At 35.3% G+C, this 16859-nt stretch overlaps 2 protein-coding genes across 2 annotated transcripts; both read left to right on the top strand.

Moving 5' to 3' along the window:
• Window positions 1–6237: 6237 nt before the first annotated feature.
• Window positions 6238–8550, top strand: LOC128169526 (uncharacterized). Its single transcript, XM_052835653.1, has 2 exons — window positions 6238–6453; window positions 6733–8550. The coding sequence occupies exons 1-2, from the start codon at window positions 6238–6240 to the stop codon at window positions 8548–8550; spliced, it is 2034 nt and encodes a 677-aa protein (XP_052691613.1).
• A 152-nt stretch (window positions 8551–8702) lies between these two features.
• LOC128169525 (uncharacterized) lies at window positions 8703–9518 on the top strand. Its single transcript, XM_052835652.1, has one exon. It carries the CDS (start codon window positions 8703–8705, stop codon window positions 9516–9518), a length of 816 nt encoding a protein of 271 aa, XP_052691612.1.
• The last annotated feature ends 7341 nt before the right edge of the window (window positions 9519–16859 follow it).

Genomic DNA, 16859 nt, shown 5'->3' with positions numbered 1-16859 from the left:
GTTAAACAATGGATGTTTGTCACATAAATTTAAAGTACACTCATACATTGCACAACGTTCAGCAATAGATTTTTCAATATTCTTTAAATTGTGACATCCAATCATCCCTTCTTTGATGAAATTATGTTGATTCAAATCTCATTGACCAAACATTACAAAGAGCTCCAAATTTTTCTATGGTTGATGGAAGATGTATTAATGCTATTTTGGAATAACGTTTTTTTCACGAAACAATTCTTTAAATTGTTTTAGATGACTTGAAATCATTACCTTCAACATTTGCACTGATTCATAAGATATCAAGGGAGATAATAGTATCAATGTAAGTTCACACAACTCTATCAAGAAATGAATTTATGGATTATTGAAAGCACAGTTTAGTTTATCGATGAGAAAAAAAGGAAGCAACCGCATAAGTACTATCATACTTGAAGCAGACTGCTTGAGAGTTGTATCATGTCCATTGATGACTTTGGCTGGAATAGGAGTTGGTTGACTACTTCTATTTGCATAACCATAAGAAAAATTGTCTATTAAATTATTAAGCTCTGTAACAGAGAAAAGCCTATCATCTAACAAAACTTTTAAAACCAATTTGATCTCATACACTGCAACTCCCTCAAAAATAACATGCATGATGTCATGTGGAATTTGCTGAGTTAAGTCAAAATTTGGGAAAACACGGGCTACACTCCTGCCATTAATTCCATAGGCACGAGATATGGCATCTCTGACTGACTGAGTTTGTGCCACTGAAAGTTCATAGCACTGTTCATCATAACGATCTAAGTTTCTCTCAATGAAAAGATGCTCTTCAAAATTTGCCTGCATGTCATCAAATGTACATTCACAAGTTCTGCATTTTTGATATGCAAAACCAACACCTATTTTGTACCCCCCAAATTCATTAGCAGCCAAAGTATCTCCAACAAAATAATGACACCATCCAGCTATATTGTATTCGCAACTGTTGATGGTCAAAGTTATTCCCCTAGAAAGAGTTTCTAAATCTGTTTTTATTCTTTCTAATACAACATTAAGATTATGCTTATTCATTATACTCCTTTTTATAACTGCCAACAAACGAATTGCTGGTAATCGTGATCGATATAAAACTGGTAGGTTTGCAAGACTGTAATAAAATAAACCGATTTTGTGAGTTCCTGCACGCTTGTTTAGGGGATTGCAAATTTCAACATCATCAAAATACAACACAATTGGCAAAGCTATTTGGTTTTGTTGAAAATTTTGACGATAGACAGAACCAGTTTGAATATCAGAATAAAACCCATCCATTCTTTCTGCAGGTTGGTTAATTACAAGTTCAAGTATATCTTGGTTTTGCAGCAGTTGTTCAATGCTTTCAATAAGTGGAATATACATAAAAGTGTCTCTAACAACATCTAAATTAGCTTGTCCTCTCTGTCGAACCACTTGAAGCCTTTGGCCAACATGTACTGTCTGTGGCTCCTGCAAGAAGTTGGTTTAAAATAAGTAAGTAAGTAATTGTTTATTATAGCGACATTATGCAAGACATTTCTATTATATAAAGCATATGTCAAATATTCGTAATTTGCACCTGGCCCCCTATAAGTCACTTTATACAATTTGAACTTTATACATGCATAATTTCAGATTTATATTATATTTACCTATGAACATTGATAAATTACATTTCTGATGTACAAAATTTTAACACATTTACTTTTGAATATTATTTTTCCTGAGCTGGTATGCAGAGTTTATAAATGTAGCAGTTTTTAATGGGTAATTATTGATCAATGAAACAAATAAATATTGACTATTATCAAATTCTTCAAAATTCACCGGCCATATAGAAATCTTTGAATTTCTGTTGTAGATTTTTATACAAAGTGCAGTATAAAAGAAAGTGTTTTTCATCTTCAATACATTGTTCTGAACATAATTATAATTTTAATTATTCCTCACAAACAGATGGACAATGATATTCCTATAGAACTCATGCATTTTCATGTGGGGCCCTAATTATAAACAAATGTACCTATAGAGTTTGAAACAAAAATTTTATTTTGATGTCAAAATAAACAAGTTTTTTAAAATATAAATGCATACTTACAATGTATAGAAAGTTTTCTTTTATAAACTTCTTTCTTTCATGTGCTGTGACCACTCCATGAAAAGGTAGTTCAATATCAAATAATTCACCAAATGTGCGCTCAGATATTTCAGTGTCTAAGTCCTGCATAAAATGATGTAATCTGGTCCTCAGTGTGTGGATATAACTGTCTACAATGTTATTGACCCCACTGGCAACATCTTCGGCAGCTGTCTGCAAAAAATTAAAAAGAATACAGAATCATTATTTGAGGTTTATTTGTTTTTTCTTTATAAAAATGCAGTCTTGTGAAAAAAATCCCAATAAGACCAAAGGGCTTTGTGAGAGATTTTATTACCTGATATCATAAACAAATTATTAATTTTTGATGGCTTTATTCAAATGCAAGAGTAACCATCATGTGTAGTGTTTTCATGGACAAAACCATAGAAAATGTGTATATTTTTGTTAACATAGACATATAGAGGTCTTAATACATATGTGTATAATCGTGAGAAGCACATCTCACTGATTTAAAAATCTTGCTTTTGATATAAACTAAATGAAAAAATAATAAAATTTCAGCACTCGTAATTTTATATTCCCGTGATTAGATGCAAAACAGTTGAATAGTGGAATTAGTACTTGCATAAAAAAGGAATCTACAGTATAAATTATCTTATCTTTTATCTTCACTAAAACGTAATAATATTACTATCCCCTTTTCACTCTGTTGAAATTTTACTTTACTCACTTCTCTTTATCTTTTAACAAGCAGTGCACCCTACTCAGAGTACTCAGCATTGAGGGCGAGTAGTATCGAGAGATAGATAGATAGATAAACATGAATGTATAATACATGCACTGTGAATAAATAATATGAATGAACGACAATATATAACATTACGAATATCAACATATATACCTCACGTATCCTGTACATTTTTTTTAGATTCATGATGAACGACACAGCTTTGCGTTTGTCAAAATAATCATCTGTGTAATTGTTCTGCATATTATCCTCTTCATCATTTTCATGATCATTATAACCATCCATGTCCATGGGAACATCCATAGCCTACAATACCATAACTTGTTTATTAAACAAAGGTTGTTTTTTTTAATATTTGAGAATTTAGTGCAAAAGAAGGAGAACATCTACTGACCCACTGTACATGTAATATCTACAAATTTAAAGAAAAAAAAACAGCTGAATAGTCTTACCATTTCGAGATCGTTCGTTTCATGAACCGAAACATTATTATGAACACGAGCTGTCTGTGCATCATTCGTTTCTTGAACTGGTGTATTGTTTACAACAAACTCTGCCTGTGTATCCAACATATCCATGTGGTAATCATTGTGTGACGATAATACGAATTGATATACTTGTTTGCATCCAGAGACACTGCATTCTACCCGGAAATCTGGTTTATAGCGAGCGCAGCGAGGCGGCGCGAAGCGCCGCTCGCGTAGCGAGCTCCATAGACAACGTGTACGAACGGAGGAAATTCGAGTTGAAATCTGCACATTGTTCAAAGAAAATTTTATGAGGCCACGTGAAAACGTTCTACTATCCCAGTGATCCTTTGCGGTGCATAGCAACATGGTGGAACAGGAAGCGTTTCTGGGGAAAATTCTTACCTGTAAATCGCATACATCATTTGCATTTAACAATAAATAATCCTTTTAAAAACATTAAAGTAAACAAAACATATGCTTACGTAAAAACTGTACCTATGACGTCATTTCCTTCCCCGAATTTGTCCGACAATTTACGAAAACTGTCGAGCGCAAAAAGTTAAGTATGACGTCACAGTGATCTCGCGTTTTATATTCCCGCGATACATTTAGAGGTGGATCAAGCATCTGTACTGAATGTAACGTGTAGGAAGTACTCAGTAGGGAGTCACCAATACTGATACTTCGCTCGCTATTAACAGTCACTCTTTGGCTGATTAGTTTTGTTTTGATGATTTTGTTTTTGCTCAGTAAATACACATGCAAGTTCCATGCTAAATTTATTGTCATATTGATCCAATCATTGTATACGTTAGGTAGGTGACAAAAAATTATTAAAAAAGAAAAGTCTAATCGTTATTAGATCTACGTGTAGCTACGTCATTTTGAAATGAATAGATAAAAGAAAAAAATTAAACTGTTAAAATATCTACATGTATTTGTTATAGTTGCATATGTGCATGGTCAATGCAAACCTTTCAATAATATTGGATATCACACACTAAAAAGAGGGGGAGGGCACATATGTCTACAACGCTTATATAGCGTACAGAAATTAAAAAGATTAAAAACAAAATTGATGTCACAGAGGAAAATAATTAAAACACTGGTAACAACAAGGAACAAAATGAGAAATAACACAGACACACAATTTATTGATTTTAATGATCATTATTAAAAGGTAAAGAAAAGATAAAAAAAAATTAAAAAACCGGCTTTGTGTTTATCAAAATATTTTAATAAGTCTGTTTAACATTTTATTAATGCTCAGTGGTAGTTTTTTGTTTAAGTGTATAAGCCTAGGAAGGGACCATTGGAATAAAAGTTTGATATCTCCCGGTTCCTTGCGGTGGTAAAAGTTTTCGACACAAAGCCAAAGTTTGTTGGTTTAGTTAAGTCCACGGGTTACATTTAACAATGATGACAAATGTATGGCTCCTTCTGCGCTCGCCCCAACGGTCACACCGTAAAACATATTATGAATGTTCTGAGAATATATGCCTCATTAAAATTCGCAAAGTTACTGCGATAAAAATAACACAGATAGAACATTTCCAAGCCATCGTATAGGAAGATGTTGTAGACAAAAAATCCATTAAGTTGTACCAGAGACATAAATGTAGTTGTGCATTCTTCAGATTGTAAAAAGAGAAAAATAGGATTAAATTCTACGAATGAAGATATATTGTCTTATATTTTCGAATTTCTGAGATGGTTAGAAACTTTTTTTTACGTTCGTGTTAACTGCGCGACTAATCTAAATACGAATTACTTTGGCTTTTCTCCTCCGCAACACACTTCCGTTTCGCGCCAAATCCGATTTGCGCCGGGTTATCAAAATGGCTGAGACTTGTGAGAGGATGAGAAGTTTCGAAGACTTGGGCGCTGATGGTGTTTATTAGTGGCTTAAAGAAAGGAATGTGTTAGAAGACGTTCAAGATTTGATAGCAGGTATATCATTCCCATGGAAACATCAAATTTAATACTTTGTATAGATTATAAATGTATTATGCAACCAAAGTAGATATAATTAGGCTTTCATATATATATATATATATATATATATATATATATATATATATATATATATATATATATACACTAATATGAATGGGACATAGTACAATATGTAGTTGTTCTACTAGTGATTGACGATTTCTATTGAGTCGGAGGACTCAACTGGATTCATTCACTGGCACAGCACAGCCAGGATAGTGTTACCACAAGGGGCCTGGTTGCTGGATAGTGAAGTTCCTAATTAATTGTTTCTGATGAAAACATTGATTAAATTGGTAATTAAAGGTGTATTTCAGTGTTTTGCAATAAATAAATTCACCGAAAACCCCAATTTCAATCAAGTTGATTGTGGTTTAAAAAGTGTTTTCAATGTACATTTAAAAAAACTTAAGTAAAATCAAGATCCATATTTCAGGTGCAGCTTGCTAAGAAAAAGTAGACTAATTAATAAAACCTCTGGTCATATACACTCCAGGGCTAGACAAATAGCATTGCCCGACGCCCGGTGCGAGTATTTTGATTGGTCAGACAACTAATTTGTTAAGTAATAGTAGTCCTCGGACAAGTACTTATTTCTAGCTATTAAAATATTTGTATTTCCAATTCGATTAAAAAGTGACAAGAGTTTTCAGTATATCGTGAAACGAAAGTAAACTCTCAAATGTTACTCATAAAAAAAAGAGGTCCCGATAATGTAGTCAATTATTTATACCCCCTCTAGGGTCGTAATGAGAGTTGCTTTTGTCGTTTAAACGCTTTAATGGGATGTTTATCAAAGTAGCGATGCAAGCTTTAAATTAACATGGAGCGATAGACAAATTGAGAAATTCGTCACTGTTATCGGTAGGTCAACTTTAAATACGTCCATAGTAGAATCCATAGTATAAAATGGATCAAGGACAATGAGAGTAAACGCACTGCTGGATGATGCCAGTACACGGACCTACATTAATGCAGATGTTGCAGCAGAATTGGGTTTACATGGCAAACTACAGAGAATTACCGTAGGAGTTCTTAATGACAAAACTGAGTCATTTGAAACTATGCTAGTAGAATTCCAAATAGAGAGTGTTGATGGGAGGACAAAGACTAAAGTGGAAGCCCTAACAGCTGACAAGGTTACTGGTGATATGTGTGTAATCAACTGGAGAAAATATCAACACAAATGGGACCATTTGAAAGGATTTGAATTCCAAGGAGTGGGTTAACATTCTATGGTCGATATTCTGATTGGAATGGACCACAGTGAACTTCATTATGCTTATCAAGAGATCAGAGGTTGACCAGATGAACCAGTGGCTAGACTTACTCCATTAGGATGGACTTGTGTTGAAAAAATTCCTGGTTGCAATGAGATATGTGTTCAAACTCATTTCAACAGAACTTACTTTTTCCAGAATCAGAAAAGTGATAATGAATCGGACAAGATTTTGTGTAAATTCTGGGAGATGGAAAATTTCAGTGAGCCACAGAAGAAACAGTCATTTGGTCCAGAGGAGAGAAGTGCGTATGAAAAAGTGAAAGATTCATTGAAGTTTGTTGATGATCATTATGAAGTAGCTATTCCTTGGAAGGAAGAAAAGCCTGATTTACCATGTAATTACGACATGGCACTACAACGTTTAGAGAACACTGAAAAGCAATTGATGAAGAACCCGGAAGTGACAGATTCTTACTCAAAGACTATTGAACAGTATCTGGAAAAAGGATACATACACAAGATTAACCAGGATGAGGAAAAGTCCGGAAAATGGTTTCTTCCACAATTTCCTGTCATCCGGCCAGATAAGAGCACAACAAAGACACGTATTGTGTTCGACGCATCAGCAAAGCATTGTGGTGTCTCATTAAATGACATGATTCACTACGCACCAAAACTTCAAAATGAACTCTTTGATGTGTTACTAAGATTTAGAAGAAACAGTGTGGCAATAGTATGTGACATTGCAGAAATGTACTTAAGGATGAAGGTTCCACAGGAAGATAGACCTTATCAACAATTTCTCTGGCGTGACGTTAATACGGAAGAGAAACCAGATGTGTACGAATTAAGCAGTGTTGTGTTTGGAATAAATTCGTCGCCATTTCAAGCACAGTTTGTAGCACAGACCCATGCTGAGACAAACAGAGAAACTTACCCTATGGAAGCAGAGACTGTTTTGAAATCCACCTACATGGACGATAGTATGGATTCAGTATCTACCGAGGAAGATGGAGTCAAACTCTACAGGCAGCTATCAGCATTGTGGGAAAAGGCCGGCATGTATGCCAGTAAGTGGCTATCAAACTCAGTGGGTGTACTGCAGCATATCCCACCAGAAGATGTTGTTCCCGAAGTTGACCTGTATGACAACAGCTTGCCATCCGTAAAAACCCTTGGTGTGCTATGGAAGGCCAAAGATGACATCTTCACATTCAAAGCAAGTCTACAAGAGGATGATTTTACTTACACAAAGCGGAACTTTCTACGGAAAATCGCAATGCTGTTTGACCCTTTGGGATTCCTAGGACCGTACACAATAAGAGCTAAAGTTCTTTTGCAAGAAATGTGGACTGCAGGTCTTGACTGGGATGATGTGTTGAGTGAAGACCTCATATTGAAAGCTGAGAAGTGGTTTAGAGAATTGACTGAGCTATCGCTTATTGAAGTACCGAGATGTCTGCGTCTATCTAATGGTGGGATTATATCGACTTACCTTCATACCTTTGTTGATGCTTCCCAGGACGCGTATGGAGCTGTAGTTTACCAGAGGTGTATCTATGACGATGGAAGTGTATCAGTCAGATTCGTGACAGCAAAATCCAAAGTAGCACCACTTACCGCAGTCAGCATACCTAGACTGGAATTGGTGGGTGCAGTATTGGGATTAAGGCTAACGCTTTCAGTGACAAGTGCTCTGGAGATGGATAGTGACCAGTGCACGTTTTGGACGGACAGCATGAATGTGCTGTGCTGGATCAAGGCACAGAGTAGAAGTTTTAAGCCCTTTGTAGCAAATCGTATTGGGGATATACAGTCGGCCTCGAATCCAAAGCAGTGGCACCATGTGCCTACAGAAATCAACCCTGCTGATATGATATCCAGAGGAGTGATGGTTTCACAGTTACAGAAAGACAGTGTCTGGTGGAGTGGGCCGCACTTTCTTACATTGGATGATTCACAGTGGCCGAATCAGAAAGTTGAAAAACAGGACTCTGACAAGGAAAGAAGTTAAGCAGAGAAGTTGTCAATGATTCATATTCATTCTTAGCAAGATCAGTGGGCTTTAGAGACGTAGAGTGTTGCTTGAACCCAGAATCCTATTCCAGCTGGATACGACTTGTAAGAATTCAAGCTTGGATAAATTGTTTTGTAAATAACTGCAGAATGAGCATCAAGGACAGATTTAAAGGTGAATTGAATGCTGAAGAAGTTGAAGAGGCGGAAATTCAAATCATTAGAACAGCCCAAAAATGTGAGTTTCATTGTGAATACAGATTGTTGAAACAGAACAAACCTCTTCACCAGAGCAGCAAGTTATTGAGTCTAAACCCTGGAACTGATGAAGACGGACTCCTGCGGTGTGATGGACGTTTGAAATATGCAGAATATTTACCATATGATGTTCGATACCCTGTCATTCTCCCTAGAAACAATCGTGTCACTACACTTATTATCAAGTATCACCACGAAAAAGGAAAACATGTGACAGGAACAAATCACACACTTTCTATGATCTCATCACGGTTTTGGATAATATCCGCACGAGAAGAAATACGGAAGTGGGAACGACAATGCAATAAATGTTGCCGCAACAAAGCCAGACCAGCAGAACAACTGATGGGTCCCCTTCCATCAATTCGTACAAAGCAACCATTACACGCATTTTCCCGAACAGCGGTTGATTATGGAGGACCTTTCACTACGAAGCAGGGACGCGGAAAACGGCGAGATAAGAGATATCTATGTCTCTTCACGTGCGTGATGTCAAGAGCAGTGCATCTAGAAGTTGCCTTCGGACTTGATACAGATTCGTTCCTCAACGCATTTTACCGGATAGTTAGCCGAAGAGGTCTACCTACAGAAGTTATATCGAACAATGGAACAAATTTTGTTGGTGGCAACAACGAGCTTACGGAACTAGTTGGATCACACAAAGATTCAACAATCTACAGCAAATCTAGGAGTCAAGTGGCATTTTAATCCGCCTCTTGCGCCTCATTTTGGAGGTGTCCATGAAATCATGATCAAAGCAGCGAAGAGAGCTATCTATCCAGTGATCGGGTCAGCAGATGTTACAGATGAAGAGCTGATGACAGCATTTGCAGGAGCAGAAGCTTTGATGAACTCGAGACCCTTGACTTACCAATCGGCAAACCCTAACGATGATGTTCCGTTGACTCCTAACCACTTCCTGCACGGGCAGGTTCGGGGATTATTCGCACCGGAAACTGTGGACACAACTGAATTCAACCCACGGAAACGTTGGAGAAGAATCCAGGAGCTTGTGAGACACTTCTGGCATCGATGGATGCGCGAATGGTTGCCAGGACTGAATCTGTGCAAGAAGTTGAATCGAACTCGCAAAGACATTATTGAAGGTGACATTGTTCTCGTTATTGAACCTAATTTACCTAGAGGACATTGGCAGCTAGGTCGCATTCTAGAAATTTATACAGGCAAAGATGGACATGTGCGCGTTGCCAGAGTGAAAGTCGGCCAGAAATCGATGACCCGCCCAATGACTAAGCTGTGTCAATTGGAGTTCAGTGACTAAACTAAATTGTTTCAAACATTGCTGTCAAAAATGACTTTCAAATATATGCATCACTTTTTAATGTTTAAAATGAAAAAGTCTTAATATTTTGTATTTTAATTACAAAATCAGGTAATTTTGTTGATGTGCAAGCAATCAAGGAGGGGAGAATGTTCCGAAGATAAATACATCGGGTTCGGGATGTCATTTATGTTTAGTTAAAAAACGTTGTGTATTCGTTTGACACATGTTTTGATTAAAAGTAAAAACTGAGTTAAAGTTTATTGTTCATATCCAGAACAAGACATATATCCCACTACAAAGCTAGGACCAAAAGAAAAACTACTGTTTGTTTGGAACCTGTCTCAATGAAATACCCCTGGTGATAAAATTCCAAATAAAGCAAAAAGTAGAGAACTTTTTTAATATGATTATTATATGGTAATTATGATTCTCAGGCTTTTTTTCTAAAAAAAAAAACACCTAAAATAAACAAGAGGCCCATGGGCCACATCGCTCACCTGAAGAACAATAGGTATGATAATATCAGCTTAATTGAGTCGTTTTACAAACCATCTGGACAATGTACACTAATACATTTTGATACTGTACAAATAAAATCCATTTTCCCCCTGAATATTCTTATGTTTATAATCATTAGTCCCTTTTCTAACACGATGAATTTATAGTCATATCACAAGTTGATTATTGCAGTTCTCAAAAAGATTCCTTAAAAATAAATATAAACCTACACCAAACTCTAAACCTGTTAGTCCAAATAATTGTCCTGAGACCAGAGTCCTAACAATTATAAAGAATTATTTGGCTGATTAGTTTCTGAGAAAGATTTTAAAAGATTTTAAAAGATTTACTCTACATATTCCTATCTAAAACTTTGACCCCCCTATTGTGGGCCAACCTTACCACTGGGGATCATTACTTTCACAACTTTGTATCTACATTACCTGAGAATGCTTTCACAGAAGTTTCAGCTTTCCTGGCCGATAAGTGTATGAGAAGAAGATTTTTAAAGATTTAATCTATATCATCCCATGTAAAATTTCGACCCCCTATTGTGGCCCTTACCTACCCTCGGGGTCATGATTTTCACAACTTTGAATTTACACTACCTGAGCATGCTTCAACACTAGTTTCAGCTTCCCTTGCCTTACGGTTCTTAAAAAAAGATTTTTGAACATTTCTCAAAAAATTTCAGTAATTTCTAATAATCTCCCCTTGAACAATGGCGTGGCCCTTAATTTTCACAACTTTGAATCCCCTTTGCCTAAGAATGCTTTGTGCCAAATTTGGTTGAAATTGGCCAAGTGGTTCTGGAGATGTTCAAAATGTAAAAAGTTTATGGATATACAGACAGACAGACGGACACACATTTAGGCATACATTGGGTACTTTGTGTCCAAAACATTATTGGGTATCATTATTGGGTACATGACATCGTTTCACACGAGAATACATTGATTGGGTAAGCTTTGCAGATTACATGTATTGGGTATTTACCAATGTCCATCGTCCTCTTGGGTACAAAATTATGAATATTACTATGCATATCTGAAAGAAAATTATTAAAATAATTATATTTTTTTGAACCATATTGAATAACAGAGCATTAAATGGTAAATATTTTAAATATTTTATTACAGAACCCCTTTGAAAATCTTAACATGATCAACAATTTCAATATATTTATAACAATACATATGCATGCTGTTCTTTTCTATGAGCACACTCAGGTATTACTAACAATATCAACAAAATGTAAATTAAGACATACATGAAACTCTATCAAAAGTTCAAATCTTTATTACTTCAGTCTTTTGAGGTCATTCCAATTTTTTTTTAATGGTCTCCCATTTTCTTTTCCATAATACTCCTCCGGCCTTTTTGTTTCTTTCAATAAGACGTAGGCACATTTTCATACCAGGAAGTGTTTTGGATTTGTAACAGTCAGAAAAATATTCCTTGACTTCTTTTTCTTCCTGTTTGGACCATTTTACTGTTGCTGCTATATAAAATATATACAGGTAATATAAACACATGTATACATTGGCATTAACGCAAAGTCCTAGTAAATGGCTATGGAGTATCATTTTTGTGCTAGTGCCAATACTTGTAATGTCATAAGTAATTTGATAACATCTTTTTCCTGTACTAAACGGATTAAACAGGTTGGGAACAGTTACCTTATAGCGAGACAGTCTCGTTATTGTGCGAATTTTTTTTACAGTAATAGAAAAAAATCCCATAAATAAGGGGTTTTAACATGATTTTTTTAATACAATGTGTCTGTAAAACTCTGCCCTATTGTAAACTTCGTGGAAAAATATGCTTCTTTCAACTGACCTTCCTGACAAGAAATATCACTCCTTGTGAGAACAAAATGATTTCTAACTCACGGAATTCAGGGACTCAACTGCATTGAACAATTTTTCAATATAAAACATTGTTTCAAAATATAGTTTGCTATATTTGTAAATTTGTAATATCCACATTCATTATAACCACCACATTTGTAAGAAATTTTACCAAGGAATCAACATAAAATAAACTAAATACCACCGCTATACCTGGGATATTTCTATATCCATATCCTCACTATACAAGTTTTATTATTATACTCCAATGTTAGACACTGAAATCTGATTGGTTTAGACGGAGTTGACATTCAGTTCTCTTACCTTCGGCGTAAGCAACACGCTTGGCAACGGACCGACAGTAAGAATTGTTACATGCGCGTACGGTTCGCCGTTATAATCACGTCATTTCTATATAAAAGCAGTAAAAAAAATCTAAATTTAAGACAGTCAGTACAATAAAATAAATAGAGCCTGTTGGGGAGGGTACCAGTTGAAATTGACATCCCGATAAAAAAATTGTCAACCGACGCGAAGCGGAGGTTGACAATGATTTTCTCGGGGTGTCAATTTCAACTGTTACCCTCCCAAACAGGCACTATTTATATACTGTACAACTATTATTTTAAAGACAACATTTATTCAAACAAGAGTGAAAAGGAATACTGCGCAAACTTTTAAGAGAAAAGCGTACGTATTAAACGAATTATTTAATGTGTGTCTTAAAAAGTGTTCAAAATGTATTTACTTTTTGGCATATGGGGCTCAAATAAAAGGAATCAGCTAAAACGCTATTTTTTTTTATCACCAAATAGCAAATATTTACATCTACCGAGTATAATTCCCTCTATTTCTTAAGGAAACTTTAGTTAATTCATAGGTCTATAGAGATATCAACACACCACATTTATCGATTGGTCGAAATCTACAGCGACTGAAATTGACAGGGCTGAAATTGACACGCCCTGTTTATCGATTGGCCAAAACCTACAGCGACCTGAAATACATCACGGAGAGCACAAAATAATCATGAAGATATTAGACTCAAATTCACATAAGAGGCGATTAGGCCGTTTCTTTCATCTAATGTAGTGATGTACGTTAACAGAAATTTAGTTAGTTTAACTTACTTTTTACTACATGTATTAATTTGTTATAAGAAAGATGTAAATATAAACATTAAAATGCATCCTTTGATGATTCATGCGGATTATGAAGATAACAATCATGGCAGAAAAAAGTATTGTTTCTGCAATGTCGCCATCTTCATATCCCGCATGAATCACCAAAGAAAGCATTTTACTGTTTAAATAAATGCAGCTATAAGTATCTAAAGTTGTGAATCTACCTAAAGTAAGTGGACCCTTCTTAATAAAAAAATATATAATATATTTGCTTAGAGAAAACTAGATATCATTTGAAAAAAAAATTGGGATGTTTTTTTATTACCGTAAAGAGAGATGTTTGAGCTTTAGCAAGGCTGTCTCAGTATCAGGGAATTGTTCCTAACATGTCTAATGGAAATGTGTAGAAGATGAAACTATTTCTTGACTTCTTTTTTCAAAATTGCATGAAAATAATCTCTCATTTTCATAAATCTGTAGGAATCTTTCATTTACTTGAACTTAAAGAGAAAGTCAATACATACAAACATAAACATTGAATTGAAAAAATATCTAAGGAATAAGGAATCATTGTTTTAGAATTATGAGGTGATAATTTCGGTCGGGGCGTGGTCAAATCCAATAAAGCTCGTTTGGCCATGCTCCCACCGAAATTATCACTTCATTATAATATTCAAAAAATGATTTCTTATTACTTATATTTACATTCTTTTCAATTTGCACACATTATTTAAAACCACTATTTTTTGTGTAGCAGATGCTATGCATTACTGCACGGCGCAGCCAATACCGTCTCTTGGTTATGCTATATGACATGCCCATTTTGTGTCACTCATGTTTTATGAAGTTATTGGGTTTTAGGGTTCAAAATTGATTCAGCGGTCGTCGCTTTTTCAAGCGTTTTTTAAGGCATGTTTTTACCGAAATATCTTTTAAAAATGCTCTGCTAGTTTAAAAAAAAGGTTTAAATGAGCCATGAAAATGCCGTTCACTTAACCGAATAACGTAATAGAATATTATGAAGTTTCGCGTTTCTTGATTTTTTTTTCAATTCTACTTTGGACAGAAAATTTGTCTTAATTCTCTCATTATCGTGTTTTTGGAAGGAACTTCCAGACGACAGAAAATGTCTTAGATCATTCTCTTGAATCGAAGAAAGGAGTTTTGTGTTTGCTTCTCTTGTTGCATTTATTCTAGCTTTCTTTTCGTCTGATGGAGATGGCTTGTCAATAAGACTGATTTTTTTTTTGACAATCTTGTTTTTACTATGGGATCTAATGTCTGAACTATTTAGCAGCTGCCTTTTGTTCTGATTGACTAAATGATAAAGCTTGTTTTGACAATACATGTGCTGATTTTTGTAGATCCTGATCAGATTGTGAAGCTGTAAAGACATGGAGAGATGAGAGATAACGGAAGTAAGTGTTGGGAGGTTGTACAGTTTAACAGTCTGTGAGTATATTTTATTTATTGTGGAAGGTAATACCATGTCATAAGATTATTTCATATATTTTCTTTTTTTGCCGTCTCTGTTTAAATGAAAGATATATGTTTGTTTAAAAGTATATCAATTCATGAACATGCATACCCAGCATTTTCTCTCTCTCTCTCTATGACTCTCACTCTCTCTCTGTTTAACCCACCACCCTTTTTCTCTGAGGATAATAGGATACAGGAAGAAGGGTTGTGCATGACCCAGTATATTTTCTTGATATGGGTTTATCATGCAATGTGAAATCAGATTATTTCATCAATCTGTCCTGTCTTTCTTCTCTTTCTTTCTTTCTTTCTCTCTCTCCCTCGTTATTTCAGGTCTTAACTGGTGCTTTTAAATAGACAATCTAAAATTTCCAGGGACAAATGACATCTAGTGTTCTTCACGTCAACCTCATACACATGTTTTGAAAAACCTCAAGTTGCTTTGAGTGGTTTTAAAACAATGTAATGGCTATTTCATATAATTTCTATGTTAGGCCATATTAATGCTTCAAAGTGACAAAGGTAATTATGGTAGTGAGCTTCAAGGTGTACATAATCATGATGTGAGGGAGATTATTATATATTGTATGCATAAACACTATATGACTATTTTGGGCTCACCTTAAAGCCTCCCAGCCCCTTTTGACATGAAATTTATAATTCTGGTAGACTGGGATTCTTCATCTACATAATCTTTCTTACAAATGTGTGGGAGTAGAGAAGATTTTATATTGATTTCAAATATAATATACATTTTTTACACTATTTGACGAGTTAAGCCTTATTTGCCCTAAAGTCTAAAACCATACCTCCGGGGACATGGAATTTACAATTTTGGTAATTCATGGTGTACTTAGTTATAATTTGGGCTTTTTTGGTAAGAATTGTGGTAGTCAAGAAGATTTTAAAAAATGGTTAAGTTTTTTAGATACAACCAGGTTTTTTTTTCAATCAGGCAACACACTGGATTATAGTAATAGTCATTGAAATAGCAATTAGTATTGATTTATAATCAATATGACTAACTTTCCTCAATATTCCCTTCACGGAGATCATACATGTAGTAAGTATGTGTCCTGTACCATGTGCACCGGAGGATTCAATATGGAATCTACTTTTTCTTTGTCTACCAGGAACTTTGCACACTGGAACACCTTTTACTATATGATGCTTGTAGTGTTTGTTGTTTACATTACGTATTCTAAGAGAGATAACTCTATGCTATCCCCTACTGTGTTATGTTGGGTTATTGCCCCTTATTATGTGTGACGTTGTTTCCGGTTTGAATAAAGGTCTTCAATGACGAACCTGTTTTATTCATGATCTAAATCTGGTTAAATCCGTGTGTGTAGCATACAAGGACGCTACATAAAATTGGCGACGAGGATAATTAACGCTTAAGGATCACGATGGCAGGTGTTTTGATGCATGATTTGCATGGACTTCCACATTTTGATGTTTCTGATGTAACTGGCATCGCATCCAAATGGCAAAGATGGCGTCGGGCATTTGAATTATATGCAACAGGGAAAGGGATAGAGGGTGCAGCTCAGGCAAAGGCTTTGCTTCTACATACAGCAGGTATGGACGTGCAAGACATTTTCTTTACGTTACCGGAAGGTACGGGTGATAACGTTTACGCAAAAGCGCTGAACGCTTTGGACAAATATTTTAAGCCCCAAGCAAATGTTCCCTATGAGAGATCTGTTTTTCGAAGCATGGCACAGTCCACACAGGAGACTATTGAACAGTATATAACTCGATTACGTCAGCGTGCAGAAACGTGTGAATTCGGGAACCGTGACGCAATAGA

Source organism: Crassostrea angulata, unplaced genomic scaffold, assembly GCF_025612915.1.
Source record: "Crassostrea angulata isolate pt1a10 unplaced genomic scaffold, ASM2561291v2 HiC_scaffold_146, whole genome shotgun sequence".
In the NCBI taxonomy this organism is placed as follows: domain Eukaryota; kingdom Metazoa; phylum Mollusca; class Bivalvia; order Ostreida; family Ostreidae; genus Magallana; species Magallana angulata.
The sequence above is the reverse complement of the archived record's forward strand: the minus strand, read 5'-3'. Positions and strand labels throughout refer to the sequence as shown.

Excerpts from the sequence above, each read along its gene's own strand:
- LOC128169526 (XM_052835653.1), top strand. The coding sequence starts at position 6,238 with ATGAGAGTAAACGCACTGCTGGATGATGCCAGTACACGGACCTACATT. Across the intron at positions 6,454-6,732 it reads AAGCCCTAACAGCTGACAAG|AATCAGAAAAGTGATAATGA; the intron begins GTTACTGGTGAT and ends TACTTTTTCCAG.
- LOC128169525 (XM_052835652.1), top strand. The coding sequence starts at position 8,703 with ATGAGCATCAAGGACAGATTTAAAGGTGAATTGAATGCTGAAGAAGTT.